Here is a 25480-nt window from a genome sequence, read left to right as displayed (position 1 = left end):
GTTACAATGAGCTATTGTTGAGTTGCATACTGTCGAAACATATATATTACAAAGCACTCCCAAGGAATCCTGATGGAGGATTTTTTTTTTTTTAACCTAAAGGTAGGATGCCTGAGGAACTGGTGACCATTTCAAGTTGCTTTTATTTAATGGCACTTTATAAAGGGACAAAATCCTTACATTTTTAATTATGGAGTCTTTTTTCTCTCCCCTCCCTTGGCATTTTTATCACCTTGTGACAAAGGAGGCTATTGTAGACATTGAAATCTGTAGTTCAGAAGAGATGGGTGCCTCAGGTGCTGGTTGTACTGATCTATCATTTCTTTTTTGGCAAGCTTTGAGGCCCTGTTTTTGCTTCTCTTGGTTTTTTCTGTAGATAACTAATGCCAAACTTCACTTTCTCTCAGTGTACCTAGGAATCAGCTCAAAACCAAGATTAGCCTTAAGTATGAGGCATGTTCTTGTGTCTGAATAATGATATGGAGTTCACCTGTTCATAAAAATGCTTATTCATGCACTCCATTAAGTGTGTCCCTTGACCTGGCACCTTTTCTTTTGCTGTTATTTACCGATAAAAATAAACCTCCTGCTCTAAGCAGTAGGAATCACTGCGAAATGCAAAAGCCCTAAGAGGAGAATTCATATGTTAATGAGCCCTTCCAAGTGAGAACTTGGTTAAACGTGCCATTTGCTGACATCATGTTTATGGGGCTGAGTGGAGATGATTTCTTTAAGAGGTGGCCTTGCATAATTCTCCCAGCGTTTTGTGGCCCGCGCGTGCACCTGCGGGAGGGGGAAGTTTACATAAGCGTCCTGGGGTATTTGCATCTCAGCCGCTCCTCTCACTAGGGCTCCTGGGAATGGAGCGGGCGGACGGAGGTAAGGTGCTCCAGCCGCGAGGCTGGCCAAGTGGGTGGGTAACTTTTCGAGGAATCGTGTGCGCGCAGGACCTCGTGGAGACCTGCCAGGGGCACGGTCAGCAGTGACAGTTCCTGGAAAGCGGGCGGCCGCGAGATCAGGCTGGGCAGGCGCCTCCTGTGGACGGGAGCCGGGTGCCCCGCGGGGCTGGGACTGCGAGCCGGGCGGCCGGTGGGCCGCGCTCCTAGGAGGGTAGGAGCCGCAGGAAGCGAAATGGTTACTTTTTAAAATGCAGGCTCTGGTTACTTTTTGAAGAGCGCCGGCCCCGGGCGCAGAGGGGACGCAGCGACTATTTTCTCCCTGGTGGATGGTTCTGGAGAAACGCAGCGCTGGGGTGTGGGGGATGCGGTGGCCTGGACGAGGCGACTTACACACGGGGGAGCCGAGTCGGCGACGCCGGCGGGGACGGAGGGTCTCCGGGGAGCTGAAGGACCTTTTGCCGGGCCCCCCACAGCTGGTTAGGGGGCTGCAGCGGGTGAGGACCGCGGCGTTGCACCGAAAGGGGTTTGAGGGGGGTTGCGGGTGTGTGTGCGTGGGATGGGGGTGCATCACGGCCGAGCGGGGGCTGCCGGCAGCAACCCCCCCCCACACCCGTTGGGCGGGGCAGGCGCTGAGCCCCAACCGGGGGGGTGGCACGTCCCGCCACGGTTTACCAGGGGCCCTGCGCACGCAACCCGCGCCTCCGTCCCCGCCCTGCTAGGGTCTCCGGAAACGGGTGGGTGAGGGTGACCCGGGGGGCACCCAGTCCTCTTTTCCTTCGGGAACCACCTCGCGCCGGGGTACGCGGAGCGGTTCCGCGGATTCGCGGACCGCGGCGGGCGCCGGGAGGGGCTGCAGGCCGCGCTCGGCCCCGCAGCCGCAGGTGGGGAGCCGCTGTCTGCCCCGGGGGCTTGATGGCAGCGGGGCGACGGCGACTGAACGCCGAGGGCTGCGGGGGTGCGCCCCGTGCGCCCGCGGGGAGGGGGCTTCTCGTCGGAAGTTGGGGGAGACGAGGAGACACGGCCGTTCAGTAGCGCCGTCCAGCCGCGGGGCGAGTGCTCTTCCTCCGAGGGGGCGCTGCGCAGAGGCGGCGCGAGGCTTTCCCCTGGAGCTGGGTGAGGGGACTCACGGGCGACTGTACCGTCCCCCTGGGGAAGGGAGGAGCTGTGCTCTGCGGCCTCGCGTCGGCGCCCAGGAAGGACTCGCTTCCAGCCGCTGGGTCTGGGGCTCGGCTTCTGGGTGCGGAAGGGGGCGGCGGGGGGCAGTCTAGGAATGGGCCGGGGGTCCGGTCCCTCCCGCGGCCCAGGGCGCCCCCTTGCGGCCCGAGCGGAGGGTCGGGCTTTGCGGGGCGCCGACGGCTGCTCTAAGGAGGTCTCTCTCCTGCGGGCGGGCCTGGGTTGACCCAGCGGAACCCCGACAGCCGTCCCTCGCAGCCCTGTCTAGAATTAGCCTGCCGCGTTTTCCCCGAGAAGGGTGGCATCCTTTCCCTCCGGCTCCCCTCCGACCCCTTCTTAAAAAGCTCGGGATTTCACATTAATCTGTGTCCGTATAAACCAGGCTATGTGTGGAATTTGTTTTTACAACTCGAGTCTTGTGACTTCTCAAACACTTTCTTGAAGTGTTTTCTCTGGAAACTTGTTTCAAATGAGTGCTGTAAGTTTCACAAAGAGGGGTGTTGTTCAAGAGCCAACAGGTGACGGGGTGAAACCCGAGTCTGTGTGTACATTGGAGTCAAGTCTGGCTGCCGTTTCCTTGGGCCGCCGTTGAAACTAGAAATTCAGAAAATCAATAGGAGCCTGACTGGAACACGATTTGCGAAAATATCTGCGTCCCCCGTTATGGAAAATAACTGGTTCGTTAGCGCAGTGCCTTGCGTGGTCCGCCGCACACCCCAGCGTGCGTTTGGGGTTTTGTCTGTATAGGCCGGTTTACAGCCAAAAAACCTGACCCCAAAAGCATCGCTCCTCTGGCAGAGGACCATGCTTTGTCATCATGTTTCCTCCTTTTGTTAAGCAGTCTGTCTTACTGTCGCGGAATGTATTTGTGCATGAAATTAGAACGCTTTGAAACCCCGCAGAGTTGCACATTTCCTCTTGGAAAAATGGATAGCTTCTTGGCAATTGGATGGTACATGACAGGCCACTCAGCTGTTGGAAAATGTACAAGTTGGACGGAGGTTTACCTGGAAAATACAGAAAATGCCAGGGGGCACATGGCCTAATGCCACTAATTGCTGGTATGAAGTACTTTTAGCAAAAGAATCTTTCATTAGGCAATGCCTTTGGATACCTTTATTGTGTTTTTATTTTGCAGTTATCTCTGCAGTTCATTTCAATGTAAATAAAACTGAATTGGGCTCTGAACTTCTGTCTTTAGCAGACTCTGAGTGCTCTTTGAGTGTGTGTGAGAAAGCTTTAAAGAGATAACAGGTCAGGGTCTCTACTATGAAATCCAAACCTTGGTTATCATAGTTTTGATACCTATGGTGATTACAGGTCTCTGGCTTTTTAAAAAAAATACCTATATCCATAGGGTTGTATGTGTTGTGTGTTGTGAAGAATAGAAGTGTTACAGGATTTTGTATTGACAAGTTAGTCTGTGGTTAAATTTAATTCACCTGCATATTTAGCCTGACAGAGTTAGAGTAGCTCTTGAATGGGTATGTGTGATCTGCATCTTCTGTGTGCTAAGGCCTTGTTAACAAGCAGTTTAACAAAGAAGTTGTTAAGCAGTTTGTGGCCCACAGAATGACGCTTAGCAGCAGGGGACCCCTAGAGAATGTTAGCCCAACTGACTTCACAAATCGGTATCTCTCCTGGGTTTTGGTGATCAAAGGATTTCTGACTTCCCTGGGCAGGTTCACACAAGAAGTACCTTTTCATAGGGATCCTGCAATGCCACAGTAATCTTCCCGTAGGAACTAGCGTGGAATTTGGAGAAAGTATTTTTAATTAGGGGTATGACCTTGGACTTCATGTTCAATGGCAGGCACTGAAAATTATTGTTTTCTATTTGCATGATTTTGATTTGGCTTGGTGACTTTGTCCAAGAAAATGATTAATAATGGGAACCAGACCAGAACTGATGTATAGTTATAATGTCAGTTATGTATCTGATTGAACTCCTTCTTCTCAACCCCCTTTAATCCTTATTCCCCTCTCTTTAATCCTTATTCCCCTCTGACTTGCCTATGTCGTATTTCCATTTTAGTGCATCGTCTTTCAGTCACATAAGACTCAAGACTGTCTTTGACCCAGTTTCCCCCTTTCCTGTTGGTTCCTTTTACTTTATCTCCCCAAGCCACCATGTTTAGGCTCTCTTAATAGGAGTGGACTAAAAGGGCCCTCCTAGGTTCCTGTTCTATTTCCTGACCATCCCTGTTGTATTAATTCTCTTTGAGACCATCGGTGGCACTCTGTTCACATGCCCTTTGTCTCTTCCTGTCACCTTATGAGAGTTAAGCACAAAGTCTCCTGCCTGATGTGTCTAATTCTTGACAATGGCATTCGGTGCTCCTGTTGCCTTCTGTTGTTGCTTCTGTCTTCCAGCGAAACTCTTGACTCTTCTCTGCCTCTGGACCTTCATATACTGTGCTGACTTACTAAGCTTTGTAGGGAAAAATAGTAAAGGCTCATTTATGGCAAGGTATACGGCAAGGTCAATCAAAATAGTAATCCTTAGCTGTCCTGGATGCAGCCTATAGCACAGCAGAAAGTAAGTGATTCTTAAATGACCAGAATAGCATAGCAAAATAATAAAGCTGCTTTTAATTTGCAAAATACCTTCACATATTGTACGTTATCTTATTTAACCAGTGATTACTGTACTCACAGAAGGAATGTGTAAGCCTTTGTTCATAGCATAATGATTCTATATACTTTTACCCTTGATCTTAGCCAAAAGGCCGAGAAGCGATTCTGTATACTCTGTATACTTTTAAACAAATTTTTTCAAATTGTAGTTGCCTAATTTGCAGAACATAAAACAAATTAAAAGATTTGGAGGTTGCTGGTTGTGGGCAAAGAGAAAAGGCTACTTACTTAATAAGCAGCAGGAATTAAAAAATCAGTCATGACAGTAGGGAGGGAAAAACATATAAAAAGTTTGTCAGCCATCTTAAATCCATGAGTGTGGGGCCATGTGATTCCAGACAGAAGCTTTTCATTGAAAGAGAGCTCTAACCTTACTTTCTAGTGGAGGAATTCCGTTCCCAGGTCACACCCAGCTGGATGGCTGGATTAGATTCCTGAAGCCTGTGTTCTTTCTACTGTTCACTTTCTACTGAGGATGAAAGCAAATTATCAGCCAAAGGCTAAATCACATACAGTACACACATAGCACCACTCAAGAAAGCAAGGAATTGTATAACAGAATTTGGAAATACTCTTGTCATCATGGATACATTTTTTTTTTTTTTAAGTTCTAGTGTGTAATTGAATAAATTCAATTGCCTCTTTTTTGTATTTCCTGGAATCGTTCAGTAATGGCCTTTAACTATGGGGATGAATGAATAAATGGAATAAATTAATCTGGAAGTAAATTTCATGAGGAACTCCTCCTTACATCACGGTGTTGGATAAATAAGGCCATGTTCTGACAAGTTGACAAGGATCAGCTTATAGCCAGTCATATATTGGGTTCTCACAATTGTTGCTTTGCCTAAGACACCTGGAAATACCCTGGTGTGTAGACCCTTACGCACCATGTGTGTCTCTGGGTGGGTGTGGGCTCACACACATGCACACAAGCTCGTACTGGAGATTTTATGGAGGGACTGGTTAGAAGCTGATTCTAAGAGATCTGGGAATGGAGGCTAATAGTTTGTCAAAATTGTTTGCCCTTCAAAAGGTTAGACAACCTCCTGACCTCAAAAAGAAGATGAAATTCACATGTCAACCTTGTTTTGTTAATAAACAGTTGTTCTTATTCTGGATGTTGCTGATCAGCTTCAAGAAAATGTTCCCACTATTTAACAGTGGAAGTAATAATGCCAACTGACACATGTCGATACTAACTAATTCTTTATATTCATGCAGTTCCTTTCTTCCAAACTTTCCCATACTGGGGCACCTGGGTGGCTCAGTGGATTAAGCCTCTGCCTTCGGCTTAGGTCATGATCTCAGGGTCTTAGGATCGAGTCCCGCATCCGGCTCTCTGCTCGGCAAGGAGTCTGCTTCCCCCTCTCTCTCTGTCTGTCTCTCTGCCTGCTTGTGATCTCTCTCTCTGTTAAATAAATAAAAAATCTTAAAAAACAAACAAACAAAAAAACTTTCCCATACTTATACTATCTTCGAAAGAAAAATAGTTGCCGTAAGATAAGACCTCATGATCTCTGACTTGGGAGAGGTCTGAAGGCTTCAGGGCTGAGTTTACTGAATGCTGAAGCCCCAGATCCTATTCCCTAAGTATTGCTCTAGCCCTTGGGTCAGATGTTCTCTTGACAATTATATGATGATTGAGAAGTCCTACACCTGCAAGCTGTTTGTCTTTGAGTCTTTTTACATGGTGAGAAGTAGCTGTTTAACTGTTTTGAAGGAAAGAGGGAGAAAAGGGATAAAGGAGGGAAATGAAACTCTTCCACCGTCTGTTTGGCTGCGCGGAGCACCCCCAGGATAATCCTTGTCTTTCTAAGAAAAAAGTATCTCATTTCTCTCTGTCCAATCTCAGGCTTCTTTCTCCCTTTCCTTGTGTCCATGCTCTTTTCTTCTGCCATTCATTTCTCTCCTAGATTCTTCTAACTGGCTTTTAGTCTTCTCTTCAAATTGTGTCTGCAAGGACCTCCTAACCTGTTCTGATTTGGTTCAGATTCCTGCGCGCTGCGCTGACCTCGGTGACATCTTTGACTATGCCGGTAGCTCTTAAAGGTGCCGCTTCCTCTGCACGTTTCCTTAAGGCTCGGACTCTGAAACCTAAATAGACCCATTCCTGAAAACTGTTTTACTTTTTTCCCTGCATGATGAGACTTCTTAACATCCAGAATTACAAAGAGACATTGGCGAGGTGGGGCCTCTACTGATTCATTTCCCAAGGAGGGGCAAACCTAGCACAGAATTGGTTCTTACATGTCATTCACATATGATTAAGTTCATTCAGTTAAATTACAGCATTTCAAGAACAGGAAGTAAACCTGCCTCACAATAACCACAGAATACTAAGCTATTTTGGCTTTTTATTCTATTTATTTAGAGCATCTAACATGGTGTCTTGCCCACAGGTTTTTTTTTTTTTTTAATAAATATTTTTAAAATACCATGTTTAGTTTAGCTAGGTTAGGTAAGAGAATATAAAAATACACACTCCCAAATGGTTCCCATAAAATCATGTGTAGTGTTTGTGATCATGAGGAGGAGGAAGATGATAAAAGGAATGAAGCAATATGTAAACAGTTGATGAGTCTGGGTGAAAGCTCCATAGGAGTCCCTTACTCTCCCATCTTTTCTGAAATTTGAAATTACATCAAAATACAAATTCACAAAAATAAAGTACAAAATTAATAAAGGACGGGGCACAGGACAGGGCCACTCTTGTGCATCTAAGTGTGGGTCTGCGAAAAAAACAAATCTTGAGAAAGTTTCTCTGTCATAATCCCAGCTCTGAGCAGCTCTATTCCCATTATAATCCAGTTCATTTGTATATCTGATTTGGGTCCTTACATCACGTGACCAACCTAAAATGACAAGGCCTAGAAATGAAATTTAATGATGTTTCTCTGTTAGATCCAATTCCTGGTTTCGTGTTTGGTCTAATAGGGGGAATTTTGGCAGATGAGACATAACCGCATTCACGTGTCACCAGGAAGCCCCTACTCATGACCCAGAGCATAAGTAATGTCCAGGTTCCCCTCTCGTCGTGTCGTCAAAGCACATACCCTACAGTAGTGTACATGCCTAGAGTAAGAGTTAGTGGTGGGGGCAAGTTTATCATTTTTATAACTTTAACATTTAAAAAAATGCAGGAACCATGCTAAGCAGTCACCTGCTTTCCTATGACGCAGTACAAGATGATGATACACTCAAGAATCTGAGGGTCTCTGGACAAGTCATTTTTAAACAGAAAAGAAAAAGCCGTATTCAAATTTGTGTGTTCTCAAGTAAAGAAGTAGCAGCTAGTGGCAATGTAGTGTCTCTCACTACAGCCTGGTGAGTGAAGGTCATGCTGTGTCACTTTTCTTTTTCTAATTTTTTTTTTTTTTTTTTGTCCTCTCTGAGACCTTGCTAACGAATGGAATGTTTTGTCATTTTAAGTTACTGTCTCCTGATACAAAGCAAACAAAGGCCTTCTCCGGAGAACAGATTCTGAATCAACAGCTCATGGGGCCGGCCGTTGAATTTTTATAATCCTTCTTGCCTGTGTGCTCACTTTGCCTGCTCTGGGCCATGCGGCCTGTCCCCCCACGATCCGTCATGTGTCACGGCTGTGGCGCAGGCACACGGCTAAGATGGTGGCAAAAAAGGGAACTTGTCCTATCGGGTTCCACCTTAGGAGGTAGCGATGGGTAAGGGTTTAAGATCACAGGCCAGTTCTAAGGCCACTGCTTGTTAACTGACCTTCAGACAGTTGTCCTGTGGCAGATCGTTGTGGGCTCAGTTTCCCCTCTCTGTGAATCGAGATACACCCTCTTCGGGCTGCTTGATACGGGGATTAAACATCAGAACACAAATCGTGCCAGGCCGGGCACAGAGGAGTAAGGTAGCTGTCAGAGCACCAACAGATGAATCCAGGAACCTTGCCTGGGATAACAAGGACTTTGTCTCTTACGTTCCTCCAGTTGGACCCTTCATGTTGTTAGTGGACAGCAGTCCTCCGTGTAGACTGTGGAGAGGCTGGGATGAATATGGGGAGGGCAGGCTTGAAGCGTGGCCAGCCCTCTAGGTGATTGGGAGGAGGTAGACTGTGTCATCTAGTGCTCATGTTGATTTACCTTGATTAGGAGAGTAATTGTACTTTTTTTTTTTTCAAAAGGCTAATCAAGGAATACAGCTAAGGAATACAGCTGTAAAAGGGATTCAGATCTTTGGTAATCTGCATCTTTGTGCTAGTTTGGAAAAATCCATGATTTTGTCTTAATTTGTGGTGTTTTTTCTTGTTTTATAATATGGTGACATTTAATTTTTAGGTTCTATTTAAAATCTGTGTTCTTCGTGGGGTGCCTGGGTGGCTCAGTGGGTTAAGGCCTCTGCCTTTGGCTCAGGTCATGATCACAGGGTCCTGGGATCGAGCCCCGCATCGGGCTCTCTGCTCAGCAGGGAGCCTGCTTCCCCTCCCCTCTCTCTCTGCCTGCCTCTCTGCCTACTTGTGATCTCATTCTGTCAAATAAAAAAATTTTAAAAATCTTAAAATCTATGTTCTTCGTAAGTTTCTGCAGAACAGGTACTGTAGTGTCTCCTTCCTCAGCCAGGTTTGGCAAGGACCAAATGAACATATTTCAAGATTCAGGTTAAAATTACATTGAAGTCCGGCCCTCCTTCTCTCCTGGTGGGGTTTTTGGGTTACTAATTAAGTTCTTAAACTCTAGTTCTCTTCTTTTGACATGTGGGAGTTGCTTTTTCTAAAACAAAAGGGAAAGACTAGATCCAAGAAATTTTCTGACTTTCATTAACACATCCCTTTTTACTGAGGACTAAGGAATGTGCCTTAGTTTAGAGAGCCTTTCTTAAGTCAAGATGGGAATGAATTGCACCTGTGTGAAATGACGACTTATTTAAAAGATCATAACCTCCCAGTGATAGTGGAGGAAATGAGGTCATCTTTACTTTTTGTTCAGCATGAAGGAGTTAAATCTTTAGTTGGAATCATATCTAACTACCGTGTGACATCGCTCCTTCTTCTACTAAAGATTGTGGGCATTGGGTGTTTGGCCTTCCATTTGTTGACTATTACAAGTTTAATTTCTTACGTCCTTTAACTTATAAAAGGGGAACCATATGTTTTAATAATCAGGTTGTGATAGGTAACACATTCTGGTACTGTAAGTAGAGTTGCGTTTGACATAGTAGATGAAAAAGGGCTTGGTCTCAGGCTTCACTGCCTTTCCTACTCGTTTCAGCAGGTGAGAGAATTTTTTAAGGCAGAACAACTTTTGGAAGTCTGAGGAGTTAGACTGCACTCTGGCTTTTAGCTGTGTGACCTTGGGCAAGTCACTTCCCTTCCTGCAGCCTTGTTTTCTTTAAACCGGGGTCAAACTAATCATGTATACTTTTTCTCGTGAGGGGAAAGGGGCAGGTATAAAGTTGCGTTCTGAAAGCTGATTCTGAAAGTCTTGTGTCTCTTTTTTCCTTGGTGCCTTGGGATGAGGGAGGACGTTAAGAATCAGAAGACACTTAACAAGGAACTTCAGTGCTGCTAACACAGTTCCTGGGCTCTCGGGCAGGGACACTTGTGTTGACACCTTTTACAGCCCTTCCCTCTGAGGAAGACTGTTCATCCAGAACTAGGTTACATTGCCCAGGAGCTGGCTGCTAGCATGTCAGACACATGGTAGGTACTGTGTAATTTTTCAGTGAGTGCCTGGTAGTAATGCAGTTCAACACTAATGGGCACCTCACTGGATTTTATTTTTGCCTTGTGCTTGGATTCAGTACCTTCTGTTGAAGGAACTCATTAATGAACTATTTGGCTGACTCTAGCCCATTGATAGTGAAGGCTTTGGATTGAACGTACTATAGAAGGATTTAACTGCTCTTTCCACTCATTGAGTAAACTCATTTTGCTGTCTCTTGAAACTTGATCAGAACCCGGAAACCCAAGCGGTCTGCCCCCATGGACCCATTCTGCACACGGAGCGGTGCCTCTTGAGAACACTGACTAGAAACCCGGCAAGTGGGGTGGCGTTCTCTGGAGCCATTTTTCATGGCCCACAGCGCGGGCGAGGCAGGGAGAGGTGCAGGCCCTCACACTTCTTTCTTCGACTCCTAGGACTTCACAAGGATTTCATTTGTGGGAAAGTTAGACAGTCAGCAAAGCCGTTTTCTTGAGAACATTTCTAATGAATAGTGTGTTAGAAGCACTTTTTATTTTTTTTATTTTTTAAAAATTTTTTTTTAATTTAAAAGGTTTTATTTATTTATATGATAGAGATCACACGTAGGCAGAGAGGCAGGCAGAGAGAGAGAGAGGAAGCAGGCTCCCCGTTGAGCAGAGAGCCCGATGCGGGGCTTGATCCCAGGACACTGGGATCATGACCTGAGCCGAAGGCAGAGGCTTTAACCCACTGAGCCACTCAGGCGCTCCTAGAGGCACTTTTTAAAGGCAACTGGAACTAAGCTAGTTTGGGGAGCATTTTCTGAAATGCTGAGTCGTGAAGGGGGCTGTTTCCAAATTGTGGCCCTAGATTTTTTTTTTTTTTCAAGATTTTTTATTTATTTATTTGACAGACAGAGATCACAAGTAGGCAGAGAGGCAGGCGGGGGTGGGGGGGGAGCAGGCTCCCTGCTGAGCAGAGAGCCCGATGCGGGACTCGATCCCAGGACCCTGAGATCATGACCTGAGCCGAAGGCAGAGGCTTAACCACTGAGCCACCCAGGTACCCCTTAAATTGTGGCCCTAGATTTTAAGTTTCAGTGGGCCTGAGTGTTGTGAGGGTGGTGACACCAGTAATTCGGTTACTTTCTCTAGGCCCAGCTGTGTTTAAACAACATTCAGTAAAAGTTCTTGGAGGGTAAGAATAGTGCCTTTGGGTTTTAATTTGTTTTTTCTTGTGTGTCCACAGCAGCCATTGTTTGATGTCCTGTGACTGAGAAACCGGCCTCTTCACTTGATTCTTATGCCTTTGGAGATGGAGCCCAAAATGAGCAAACTCGCCTTTGGGTGTCAGAGGAGCTCCACGTCGGACGATGACTCTGGCTGCGCGTTGGAGGAGTATGCCTGGGTGCCCCCAGGCCTCAGACCAGAGCAGGTGAGAACTGCTTGTCCTGTGTGTTCTGTTTTCCAAGGGGATATAAGACTTTTAAGAATTGCTTTAAAAAAAATTATATATATACATACATACATACACACTGACATGCTACCCGTCTCAGTCCTTACATACTCTTTGGGTAGTATAAATTTTTGCCTTTCAAGATCATCCTTAATTTCTTTTTTTTTTTTTTTAAGATTTTATTTATTTATTTGACAGAGATCACAAGTAGGCAGAGAGGCAGGCAGAGAGGAGGAAGCAGGCTCCCCGCTGAGCAGAGAGCCCGATGCAGGGTTCGATCCCCCTGGGATCGTGACCCAAGCCAAAGTCAGAGGCTTTAACCCACTGAGCCACCCAGGCGCCCCATCATCCTTAATTTCTTGATGAAAGTTTTCAGTCCTTTGGACTCCTGAATCCAGAAGCCCTCCAGTTATGCTATTTTTGCTCATGAATGACCTCCAGAGCGCTGGTCATGCATTTGTTACGTGGCTGTCTGACATGTATATTCGGAGAATGAGAGGAACTTAACCTTTGAAAAAACAGTAACAACAGAAAGGTAATGAAAGAGGAACATTTCCATGTTCTCAGCTGCGCTTTTGCTTTGGAACAGAAGAAATACAGAGCTGTAAGAAACCATCTGAAGTATTACTGCTTAGACATTGGATCTTTGATAACCTGACACATAAAATAACAATACAGACAATGCACAAAATTAGCTGCCCCCTCCCCCCCCACTTCACACTGTGTTGCACATTTTTTTAAGTGTATGCATATTTTTCTTTTCTCGATAGCCTTATAATGATGAGCTTATTAAACACTGATGGTGACAGATACTCTTATAAGGGTGAAGCCATAGTTTTGAAGTAACAGGTGCAGGTTGGGTGTGTGGTTGCTCCTGACTTATGGTGAGGAACTCTTCTGAGAATCGCGGCTCCTGATTCACGCTGGGCCTGCCCCGTGCTGATGTAGCTGCTGCTCCGTGGGTCCTTCTAACTGGAAAGGCTTCTGTGGCCGATACAATGGGGAGAGAGGGCAGCGGGCTGGCCCCCGGGTTAGGAAAGCTGTATTTTGACAAACTGCTCACTAGGAGAAAACCCCCTCTTCCAGCTTTTGGAATTAACACTTAATTCCTTAAATACAACAGAAAATAAAAACCCCGAACAAAAATTGAGTCCTCCTCTCAGAGTGACCCAAGTACAGCTCAGTGTGGCTCCCCTCCAGTTTCCGTAGGGAAATGGACTTCAGGTATTTAGAAATAACACCCAGGGAAGCAAAGAAAGCTGATGCTTGGGAGAACCTGATAAGGGAGAGTTGACAAAGTTTAACAAACCAGCTTTTGTCTTTGTAACGTGTAACATTCAGAGAGCAGATGCAGCGTGCTTGTGGAGTGGCTGGGTTTGGGACAGTGTCACACAGCCTGTGTGGTCATCGGCGGCATTCCCCTGCACTGTTTCTTGGCTGACCCTTGGGAGACTGGCTGAGGAATAGTAGCATTAACTGTGCACATTGTATGGTGCATCATTTATGATGCTCCTAATTGTCACTACAAATTACATTCCTGAAGAGCAATTTAGCAGCTGGGGGCTGGCTGTTCGAAGGCTTGCAGCTCTCTGCGTTGGCTCAGCTGGTCTTCTCATTAGCTGTAAGAGGCCAAGCCCTGTAGCTGAAGGGAAAGGTAACTTTTAAAGATGGAATATAAACTAAGATGTTCCCTTCCTGTATGCTGATGTCTTTCTTTCCATCTCTTCCTCAGATCCAGCTCTATTTCGCGTGTTTACCAGAGGAAAAGGTTCCTTACGTTAACAGTCCTGGAGAGAAACATCGAATTAAACAGCTTTTGTACCAGTTGCCACCACATGATAATGAGGTAAAATGACAGGAAGAAGGCTAATTAAAAAAAAAAAAAAAAGACACCCTAAACATTGAGATGCCTCTCATAAACTCTACCTCCTCATTGGCTAGGGCTCTTTGGCCTTTCTTCAGTTAAAATTTGGCTTCAGGCTACAGCTTTCCATTCTTTAAGAGAGAAAAGAGTGTCAGTGCAATAAACTTAACAACAAGTTGGTTTTTATAGTGTTTGCAGCCACCCACCACTTATCAGGAGCCTACAAATTCTTGGGATTTCCCTGCCCTTTCATCCAGAGTCCTGGCTTTCTGATAGTCCAGGCCTGCAGTTGGGTTCCTGTAGAATGTGGAGTGTGTGTGGCAAGTAATAAGTTTAAACCTTTTGTAGAAAGGTTAATGTCTTACTTTTTTTAAGTGTCTGTGATAAAAATGTAAACATTCCCTGTTTTTTTAAAAGCTAGTTCCTTCACATTGTACTTCCCCTTTTGCTAGAGAGCTGCAAGATTGGGTGTCCTTATAAAGGTGTGGTACCATTTTTAAATTGGGGATTCACGGGACACGGCAGTTCACCTTGCTTTTTCCTGAAACTCAAACTCTGGAAATGAATTGGCAAGGGGGACCGTGCGCTCCAGTGTGGGGCTTGTTTTCCTGTCTCCGAAGGTGCGGTATTGCCAGTCTCTGAGCGAGGAGGAAAAAAAAGAACTGCAGGTGTTCAGTGCTCAACGGAAGAAAGAAGCACTTGGAAGAGGAACGATCAAGCTTTTGTCCAGAGCAGTGATGCATGCCGTGTGTGAGCAGGTAGCCCTCCCGGGATGAGGAGTGCGTGGGAGTGATGTGGACAGAGTGAGCTTGGGGGTAGGTGACAGGGCTAGCACAGGCATGGGCCTCCAAAGCCTCCCCAAAATAAAAGGCAGCCTAGCTTTTTATTAAGTGGATGTTCGTGTTTATAATTCCACGCTGCTGTGTATACGTAACGGGGGGAGTCTGTCTGGCCTTACGTAAACATCGGGTGACATCCTGCCTTTCTAGGATCTCGACATGGAGGGAGGTGCAGGGGCACACCTAGCGTTCAGAACTACAGAAGCCTAATGAAGACCTTCAGACGGGCACTGGCTCAGAGCAGGGAATGTATCCTGTGAGAGGCTGGCTCAGAAAAGCGACTTAATGGAAGTTGGGTGAAAACATTCCTCGAAACAGTCTAGTGTGGCAGATGTATCTGAGGCATGTTTGTTCCAGCTGAGAATCAGAAATAATCCAGCATTAAAGAGCTATTTAATCACCAACAGGAGGGGGCAAAAATAAAAGCTTTCTTGACAAAATGGGATTTAGTGTCAAGTGGGAAAGACTGAGAATCCAGTCATCAAAGAAGGATCATCCCAATTCCAACTCCTTTTGTTTTTAGTGTGGGTTGAAGATAAACGGAGGTGAAATTGCAGTGTTTGCCTCTCGCGCGGGCCCTGGAGTGTGCTGGCACCCTTCCTGTTTTGTCTGCTTCACCTGTAACGAGCTACTGGTCGACCTCATCTATTTTTACCAGGATGGAAAAATTCACTGTGGCAGGCACCATGCTGAACTGCTCAAACCACGGTGTTCAGCATGTGATGAGGTAAAAAAAAAAAAAAAGTTTATCCCTTAACACTGGAAAAAATGAGCTTCTAGTAAGCCAACATTCCACTGTTCACATCTAAGCAAAATAAAATATGTCCTGCTTTTGCTGTTTATTTTTAAGATAACCTTATATATTCATATAATGGAATAATATGTAGCTAATAAAGAGAAGGCAGCGGGCGTCTTCGAGCATTGATAAGTAGAATGTCCTTGATGGATTGTGAGAGGAGAAAAACAAGTTGCAAGTAGAGTGTGTGGTAGATAATCTTCTTTTTGTTAAATAAAGGGAGAAATAGATTCTGTACATATCTGTATACACACAGAAATAGTGTGGAAAGACATACACTCAGTTAACAGCGATTACCCCTGGCATGTGGAAAGGGGTGGTGGTGTGAAAGGAATTTTGTTTTTAAGCTTTTTGTTTTAAAGTCATTTTAGATTTATGGAAGAGTTAGAAAGATGACAGAGAGTTCTGTAGACCCTCCCTTCAGCTTTCCCTACTGTTAACATGATGATATATGCATCAAAACTAAGAAATTAACATTGGTCTAATACCATTAACTAAACTTCAGACTTTAGATTTCCAGTTTCTCTGCTAATGTCTCTTTTCTAGCCCAAGATCCAATCTTAGGTACCTCATTGCATTCTCTCCTCAGTCTCCTTTAATCAGTGACTGTAAACTTTTAGTGTTTACTTTTATACATTTATTTTTTTAAGTTTCTTTTTCTTTTTTTTTTTTTTAGTACTGTGCTATCTGAAATGTTTTTGAGGGGCACCTGGGTGTCTCAGTTAAGCATCTGACTTTTGGTTTCAGCTCAGGTCATGGTGGTCAGGGTCATGAGATCAATCCCTACATCGGGTCCCTGTGGAGTTTGCTTAAGACTCTCCCACCCGACCCCCTACCCCCGACCCTCCACCCCATGCTTGTGCTCTCTCTCACTCTCTCAAATCTTCAATTTTTTGAAACCAAAATTAAAGAAAATAGTCTCTAATCCGGAGATGACCATCAGGTCGAATGAAGCATTATCTATAAGTGCTGTTCACACAGTGCAGCATCTGGATAGCTGAAACTGGTGATTCTACAGACTTTTTAAATGAGTTTTCTATTAAAATACAGAACACTAAATTATTTCAATGCTAACATATTCTTTGCAAGATTATGCCATCGAAGTGTGATTGGAGGGCAAAAATATGACCAGATGAATTCTACCTAGTGTAGAAATCAATGTTTGTTAGGTTAAGCAGTCACTGAGTTTTTCTTTTTCATCATTTTCAATTTCTGCTCTTGCTTTGTATCTAAATTGAGTTAGATTTATGCTTGAGGCTGTAAGAAACAAGGTGAGCTAAGTGACTTGTTGAAGAGCTGCCATCTGTCAGTTGCCCAGAAAACATACAGTTAGAATACCTCGCTAAGGTTTTCTTCCTTCCTGTTCCTTTTTAAAGATAATTTTTGCTGATGAGTGCACAGAAGCCGAGGGTCGCCACTGGCACATGAAACACTTCTGCTGCCTTGAGTGCGAGACCGTCCTGGGAGGACAGAGGTACATAATGAAGGACGGACGCCCGTTCTGCTGCGGCTGCTTCGAGTCTCTGTACGCGGAGTACTGTGAGGCCTGTGGGGAGCATATCGGTGAGTGCATAGCCAGCCTACCTGCCCGGTCACATGCCCAGCAGTCTGTCTGCAAATGGCTAGTCTTTTTTTTTTTTTTTTTTTTTACTGTAACTTATATCAGTGAAATGTACAGATCGTAACTCTTTTGGTTTGTTGCGTTTTGACAAATGGATATATAGTCAGTTCTCAGTATTTGTAATAGTTGTGTTCTATAAAGTTGCCTGAATTATTGAGTACAGAACCATCGTTCCTGGGAGAAATACAGGGTTGGGTTCCCACAAGCCTCTGGTCACATTTTCATCAGCTGATCAATATATAATCTTGTTTTCAATGTATGTTTTTGTTTGAAGGCATCTTATTTAATATACGTTGATTCTTTCAAACTGACTTCCCAGCCAGTAGCACCGTAGCTCATGCCTGAATGAGTCTTCTCTAGGACACACATATTCTCTGGAAGACATAGCCCAGCCTTCTTGGGCTTAGGAACACTATCCAGCACTATGCCTGGGGGCCATTTTCAACAGGAGAATTAACAAAAAGCACAAACATGTGAAGAAAACACGATAATAGAAACTAGAAGAAAGAGAAAACAGACCCAGGCTATGTCAGTTGTTTAAAGAGCTGAGACAAAAGACAAGATGTTGCTTTGACCTAGCTGAGAACATGCTTCTCAGCTGGCTCTAATTTTTTGTCGTTCTGCATGTGCCTGCAAATTCCTTGAAAGCCCTGCAAGTGTTGATTTCGGGGTTACAAATAAATTTTAGCAAATAGGCAATTCAAAAATATGCAGTTTGCACATAATAAGAATTAACTGTGCCTGTGTGACCTACAACCCTTTCAGATACAGAACATTCCCATCACCCTTTGAGTTCCCTCATGCAAACAGTCCTGCCCATTTCTTCCTCCTTTAATTCGAGATCAAACTGTAATCTCCTCCTCTGTCCTTTTCCAAAACAGGGGTGGACCACGCCCAGATGACCTATGACGGGCGGCACTGGCACGCCACAGAAGCTTGCTTCTCTTGCGCCCAGTGCAAAGCTTCTTTGTTGGGATGTCCCTTCCTTCCCAAACAAGGCCAGATTTACTGCTCAAAAACATGCAGCCTTGGTGAAGATGTCCACGCCTCTGATTCTTCTGACTCTGCGTTTCAGTCCGCTCGGTCTAGAGACTCCAGAAGAAGTGTCCGGATGGGCAAAAGCAGTCGGTCAGCTGATCAGTGTAGACAGTCCCTTCTCTTGTCCCCTGCTCTGAACTACAAGTTTCCTGGCCTGTCAGGCAATGCGGAGGACACCCTTTCTCGGAAGTTGGATGACCTGAGTCTCTCTAGGCAGGGAGCAAGTTTTGTCAATGAAGAATTCTGGAAAGGTAGAGTGGACCATGAAACCCCAGAAGACCCTGAAGAATGGGCTGAGCATGAAGATTACATGACGCAGCTCCTCCTCAAGTTTGGTGATAAAAGCCTCTTTCAGCAGCAGCCCAATGAGATAGATATTCGAGCCAGCGAGCATTGGATATCTGATAACATGGTTAAAACCAAGACCGAGTTAAAGCAAAATAACCAGAGCCTCGCAAGTAAAAAATACCAATCTGATATGTACTGGGCACAGTCACAGGACGGACTGGGTGATTCTGCTTACGGCAGCCACCCAGGCCCTGCAAGCAGCAGAAGGCTCCAGGAGTTAGATCTGGACCACGCGGCTGCGGGCTATAACCATGAGCAAACACAGTGGTATGAAGATTCCCTGGAGTGTTTGTCAGACTTGAAACCAGAGCAAAGCGTTCGAGATTCTATGGATTCTTTGGCTTTATCTAATATCACAGGTATGTAATCTAGGGATTATGGGTATTTGGAAAAAAGAACCACTAAACAATTTATTCAGCAAACTACGGTCCAGCAGTAGGGACTATGTTATTTAAAACTGCAGACCAAGGGAAGGAGGAAGTTTACCTTAAATGCAGAACACTAACAAAACAAACATGTGCATACGTGTGTGCATCTGTAGACATTTTAACATAAGCTTTTTGAATAGGTATTGTCCATATTTTAAACAGGAGGAAATGGATTTATTTGGATAATGGAGTCTGCATCTTGTCTGAAAGATTCTGTACTCTTTGGATTGTGCTATATGAATTTCAAGATACTAAAACCAGCCTGTGTCCTTTATAAGCTCCTAGTATCTTTTATATTTTCCTGAATTGCCCTGTGACAACAGATAGCTCAAAATAGCTGAATGGTTTTTTACCCAGATTATAAAAGAACTTCACTTTGTTTCCAAAGCATATTCATATCAGTTATCTACATTTTACCCTTAACAATGATCCTGAGCTATGGAGAGTGGATATTACTTATTGAGTTTTATAAATGAAGAAACTTGAATTATCAGGAGACTAAATGCCTAAATTGACATGTGTTTTTATTTTTTTAAAAGATTTTATTTATTTGACAGAGATCACAGGTAGACAGAGAGAGAGGAAGGGAAGCAGGCTCCCTGCTGAGCAGAGAGCCTGATGCGGGGCTTGATGCCAGGACCCTGGGATCATGACCTGAGCCGAAGGCAGAGGCTTTAACCCACTGAGCCACCCAGGCGCCCCTTGATATGTGTTTTTAAAGGCAAGACTGAGCCTAGAACCCACCTTCCTGAGTGTCACATTTGCATTAAGTCTTTGGATACAAAACTATCACTGGCCCATGGCTAGCAAAGGCTGTGGCTCGTTTTATAGTCAAGCTAACAACTTCAGTCTTCTCATGAAGGTTATGGTACTGTAATACAGCAAAGGCTTTGGTGGCTGCCCCTTGCCAGGCCTAACCCTGGCAAGGAGGGAGAAGGGAGCTACATTCCTGGTTTCCGTTGACTTGTCAAAGACGAGGCCTACAACAAAGGGGAGTTGAGGAATGTGGGTGGGACGACACTCAGCATGTCCTGTTTGCCAGGACCTGTGGAAGGTATTTTAACACGTAGTATCAAAAGCAGACATCATTTGGTACACAAAGTGTTAGGGCTAAACATTCCTTGCCAATAACAGGCTGAGAAATAGGCTTCCTCTAGAAAGTAGGAAATTACGTGGTCTCCAGTGGACAGTAGTCTGCACCATGCCCGAGTCCCTTACTGCCGGCTGGGCAATATTCATTTAACTTGCCTGGGCGTTGTTAAAAAAAAAAAAAAAGGAGAGCATTATCCATTTTGAGAAAAGCTTTTTTCAAGTCCGATTAATCTGAAAGTAGCATAGTTCGTAGAGGTGAAGGGGGAAGGCTGGACGTGATGGTCCAGGTGCAGGGCCGGCCGACTTCTGGTAAAGGGCTAGACCGTACTTGTTGGAGCGCATGGTCTCTGCTGCAGCCACTCAGCTCTGCAGAAAGCAGTGGCCGATGATGCGTAAGAGAATAGGTGTGGCTGTGTTCCCATGAGACTTTATCCCCAAATAGGTTGTGAGCTGAACACGGCCCTGGTGCTGGTGTGCTGACCTCTCACCTAGGTATAGAAGGACCATAACGGTGTGGCCCCGTGGAGGCAAAGGGAAAGATTGCTTTGAGAGATGTTCAGGTGAAGTAGTCTGGTTTTCATGTATTAAGAGGCGGAAGCTTCTACATGTCATGTTCTACATACACTAATGAGACTTTTATGAAGCTTTGAAATTTGTGCTGCAAATGACAGGTGCTGTAACTATCGTCTGGCTCCCAAAGAGCTGGGCTTGTAAGAGGCTGTGCCCCTTGTACCGACAGAAGTCCGACCACCTCAGTTACGTATATATGCATGTCAGTCTTACCTGTGGGTGTTAGTCAGATATTGAAATTTGGGAGAATTTTCTTTGAAATGCTTCAAGTGGCTTGTTTGTAATAACTGTCTTGGCTTTTCTCCTAGGGGCTTCCGTGGATGGAGAAAGCAAGCCGAGACCCTCGTTGTATTCCCTGCAAAACTTTGAGGAGATGGAGGCAGAGGATTGTGAGAAAATGAGCAATATGGGGACTTTAAACTCCTCCATGTTGCACAGGAGTGCGGAGTCCTTAAAGAGTCTAAGTTCAGAGTTGTGTACAGAAAAAATCATGCCTGAGGAGAAACCGGTCCATCTGCCAGTGCTTCGAAGATCCAAGTCTCAGTCCAGACCACAGCAGGTCAAGTTTTCGGATGATGTCATCGACAACGGAAACTATGACAACATCGAAATCCGGCAGCCTCCAATGAGCGAGAGGACTCGAAGACGGGTCTACCATTTCGAAGAGAGGGGATCCAGGTCTCATCACCATCGCCGCAGGAGAAGTAGGAAGTCCCGCTCTGACAATGCTCTGAATCTTGTTACGGAACGAAAATACTCTCCCAAGGACAGACTGCGACTTTACACCCCTGATAATTATGAGAAATTTATACAGAATAAAAGTGCCCGGGAGATCCAAGCGTACATCCAGAATGCTGATCTGTACGGACAGTATGCCCACGCCACCTCCGATTACACACTGCAGAACCCGGGACTGCCCAGGTTTCTGGGACTCTACGGTGAGGACGATGATTCCTGGTGTTCCTCCACCTCCTCCTCCTCCGACTCAGAAGAAGAAGGGTATTTTCTTGGACAACCAATTCCTCAACCCCGGCCCCAGAGATATGCCTACTATACAGATGACCTTTCAAGCCCGACTTCTGCACTCCCCACTCCTCAGTTTGGTCAGAGGACAACTAAATCCAAGAAGAAAAGGGGACACAAGGGCAAAAACTGTATTATTTCTTAACCTAGTAAGCTGTGGAGATCATGTTTAAACTTTGCCATTAGCCATCTGGAATCATATCTTTTTTCTTCCATAGGAAAGTTGCTAAAATAGTTTAAAGTGCTTTGCCCATGTAAATGAGACTCCTGCTGCTGTTACAGTGTCAGATTAACATTTGGAAGGTGTGATTTCTCCAGTTTGCCCTTCTTGGATGGTGCCAGGTTGATGTGACATCTTGTGCCTGTCGGGTGCATTCCAGTTCTATGTAGCGGCTTTGGTCTCCAGTCCTCAAGAGAATCCTCCAGAAACTGTCCCGAGGTGATTGGATGGGGGTGTTGATTTTAGACAATGGAGAACTTCCGCCACCTTTGTAAAGCGATAGTGTTTGTCATTTGTCTACACCAGGTTGGCCCAGGTCCTGATCAGTCTGTCTTGTTGTGCGGCATGCACGTAGTCACACTGACCCACACAATACTGTGCATCCCATCGTACAAGACCACCTCGTCCCCTTTCAATTAGCCAGGTAAACATTGCATTGTATTTGCTCCAGCTACAGATTGAAAAAGACATTGCTATTTATAATGTAGTATTTCATAGACTTAAGTGTATTCCTAATTTAACGGTGCAAATATTAATGTACATATGTACAGTTCAGATTTTAAAGCTGATATTTTTATATCCCTGAATTGCAAGACATTTGTTACACTGCAGTGCTAGATTTGTTGGGGAACCAGAAACAGCATTTATGGATGAAATGATTGCTTGTATTTTAGTCAGGGTTTATAAGCTTAGATGGTCAAATTTATATTGCCTAGTGATGGAAAGTTCAAATTTTTTGATTTTTCAATATTAAAAAGGCTCTGTATGCATGGTGGGGCAATGTAAATACTCTTTAAAACTATGGCCCTATTAATCTTACGAGTGCTATTTATGGGTCAAGCAATGTAAACTGTATAAATGTAAAAACAAACCCATACATATCCCTGGAATATATGGTAAAAACAAGTAGAAGTTGTTTGGGTGAATGTTTTTTTCCCTTTTGGGGATGGTAGGGGGTGCCTTTCCCATTTTCAACAGAGTGGTGATTATTTCCTGGGAAGAGACCAAAACTTACAAGGATCTGCTGTATAGGGCAGAGGATTTTGTAGATTTATTTGAAGAGAGGCTATTCCTTTTTACCCCTCCCTTCTAGCTAATTTGTTGGTCTTGAACAGAAATTTTGAAAACTGGGCCTTTGGGTTATGTGTTTCCTTCAGAGGATGCTGTGCCAACTGACTACTTCAAGTTTATGAGGTTCTGTCTTGAGAGGAAATTATCTTGCAGTTGAACTAATGAGCTGATAATTTTGTTATGTGCCGTACTTGCACATATGTTTTAGTCCCAAGGTCCTAGTGTTATCTTGGACCTTTAGGAAGGTATTAAATAAATGCTTAATAAATAACAAACTACCTTTCTGAACACAGATGTTTGCAAACATATCCAGGTAACTTCCATTTTGCTCGTCTGTTTTGGCATGATTTATTTTGCCATTCTTCTACCGTTAACAGGCCACATTTGATCCCTGCAATAATCTTTTGCCCCTACTAATAGGTGGGAAATAGGACTTGAGGCATAGAGGCAAACTTGTCCATTATTTAGTGGAATGGCGAAAAGCTATGTTAGGCCTTGGGGAAGGAGGACATGAATCCAGTTGCTAGACCAGCAATCCAGCATCCTCTACACCCATCCCTAGATAGGGCAAGGCTTTGTAGCTGGGCTAGACAGAGCTCCTTCAGAAGCATGCAACAGGTGACAGCATACCTACTCAACAACTCTATAATTTCCCTGGTCTGGTTCATTTTGAAAAATGTATCAGCAGTGAAAAGGAAATGCATGTACCTGGTAAAAACAAAATAACAGAACAACTCGAAAGATAGCAGAGTCTCTCCTTTCCACTCTTCATCCCCAGTCCCTCAGGTCCCTTCCCGGAAGTAACCACTATTAGTTATTTCTAGTGTGTCCTTCAGATGTTCAAAGCATATTTATGTAAATATCTTTTTTAAAGTGGTAGCAAACCATCCATGCTTGTACTTGCTTTTTTCACTTTATATGTGGACATTCCACATTAGCACAAATAGGTCTACCTCATTCTTTCAATGATGGTATAATACACCATAAATGACTTACCCAGTCCCTTAGTAAGGGACTTGAATTCCTCATAGATACCTTATCCTGCACTGACACATCTGCACATAAATTCTGAGCAGCAGCATTCCTGGGGCAGAAGTTATATATTTAAAATTTGGACAGATATCACCAATTTTCCTCCAAAAGTAATCTAATTTTTACACTAACAAGGTAGAGATTGCTTGTTCTACCGCAATCTCACAGAACATATTAGCAAATATCTCCCTTTTGAATATCTCTCAGCTTTTCGGAATCTATGCTGCAAACGGTGGGCATCCTTTTGGAAAGACTGCAGTAATATGCTGCTTACAAAAGATGAATCATAAACAGTAATGCGTAGCCTGGAGAAATGGTGGAAGCTGAAGTCCCTGTCCTTGGTAGTTGTCAAGTCACTGTCAAAAGATCAGTTCCTTTTGCTTCTGGCAACAATCTCCCTATTCATTTTTTCGTTTCCTTAAGGGTCCTATAGATTGCTAAATGCTTAGGGAAATGCAGAAATATTTACTCACAATAAGAACGGGACCTTTAAAGCTTTTCCATCTCAGTAGGAAAGACAAGGACTGGCTGCAAGAGAAGAGAAACCACAGCCTTGCAGTTCTGTCAAGAATTAGGCGAGAAAACTAAGCATGTAGTTACTGAAAGTTATTCATAGATATAGTTATTAACAAGAGTGCAAAGTATCTGACGGGGTCCCAAGATAAATATCCAATGTTAAAACGCAGTTGCTAACCTCTACACGTGTGAGGCAGAGCCCTATTTGGTGCATTTGCTGCACTTGAGAGCAAACTGGAGAACGTTTTGCTTACGGCCCATGAAAGGGCACGGATAAAATGTCAACGGGACCCCCTTCAGCCCTCACTAAAAGAACATGATTCATTTTCTGTATGCATTTGCGATACTTTATGCTCTGCCTTCTAGTTTCTTGAGTTAAATAAAAAGCACCAGAAGGAAAAGGAGGTATCATTTGCTGTCTAACGCTCTTACTTTAGATCCAAATCGTGGGCCACCTTTAGAAGAGCAGTAAAATTGGAACGGGCACCCAAGTCTGCTAGCTTTCCAGGTATGGCATGCGTTGCTGCCCCACTTGGTTCTTGGGTGATGGGTCCTGAAATTATTGAGTACCCAGAGGATTTTAGCACAGGTATTATTAACACAGCATGAGTATACTTTGATTTCTTGAGCTTCTCTTTTCTAATGGGTGCTTGACTACTGCCACGGAGAGGAGAACAGTGTTGCTTAGACCTGCCTTCACATTTTTAGTAACCAGCAATTTAAACTTTTGGCAAATCTAGCTTTTAAATGCTAGCAACTAATTGCAAACATTTCTGAAACACTTCGAACAAAGTGAGCCTGCCGTCAGCACATCTCCAGGGCATGAGTTCTATATTCTGGAGCATGAAGGTGATTCCCCTATCCCTCAGAGCTGATGAGGAGAGGCACAATTAATTTCTGTTTACAGAAATACTTGTGAGCTTTTCTGATGCACAAAGGAGAAAAACTGAAATTAAAAGAATTCTAAGAGCCTGAACAATGCTGATTGACACTGTTATGGTCAATATCCTTTTCATTAGTCAAATGAGAAAACTGTGTATTGCTAGGCATGCTTAGGAGCGACCCCAAAACAAGAGGCGTGCTCCCGTACAGTCACGCGGGTTTTCTGTTTACCGGGAAGTTTCCTTGGTAAACAAGGCCAAGGAGAAATGAGCAGGAGCAACTGAATTTTGTGCCTCTGAGCTCACATTTTGCCGAGGTCACAGAATCA

The 25480-nt window shown here is 44.5% G+C and overlaps 1 protein-coding gene across 5 annotated transcripts in view; it reads left to right on the top strand.

Moving 5' to 3' along the window:
• The window catches only part of PRICKLE1 (prickle planar cell polarity protein 1), a 114420-nt gene extending 91410 nt beyond the window's left edge, over positions 1 to 23010 (top strand). For 2 of the 5 annotated variants that reach the window (XM_044226999.1, XM_044226997.1), the window contains 7 exons: positions 11606 to 11791; positions 13545 to 13658; positions 14297 to 14434; positions 15039 to 15242; positions 16688 to 16874; positions 17814 to 18677; positions 20717 to 23010. In XM_044226999.1, coding sequence (XP_044082934.1) covers positions 11660 to 11791; positions 13545 to 13658; positions 14297 to 14434; positions 15039 to 15242; positions 16688 to 16874; positions 17814 to 18677; positions 20717 to 21576 — 2499 coding nt within the window. In that variant the 5' untranslated portion in view covers positions 11606 to 11659 and the 3' untranslated portion in view covers positions 21577 to 23010. Of the gene's footprint in view, positions 1 to 825; positions 880 to 8897; positions 8915 to 11605; positions 11792 to 13544; positions 13659 to 14296; positions 14435 to 15038; positions 15243 to 16687; positions 16875 to 17813; positions 18678 to 20716 lie in introns of those variants that run through there. The other 3 variants (XM_044226998.1, XM_044227001.1, XM_044227000.1) reach the window with 3 other exon arrangements.
• Positions 23011 to 25480: the final 2470 nt, after the last annotated feature.

Source organism: Neovison vison, chromosome 12 (assembly GCF_020171115.1).
Source record: "Neovison vison isolate M4711 chromosome 12, ASM_NN_V1, whole genome shotgun sequence".
Taxonomy (NCBI): domain Eukaryota; kingdom Metazoa; phylum Chordata; class Mammalia; order Carnivora; family Mustelidae; genus Neogale; species Neogale vison.
This window is presented reverse-complemented; position numbering and strand designations above follow the sequence as displayed.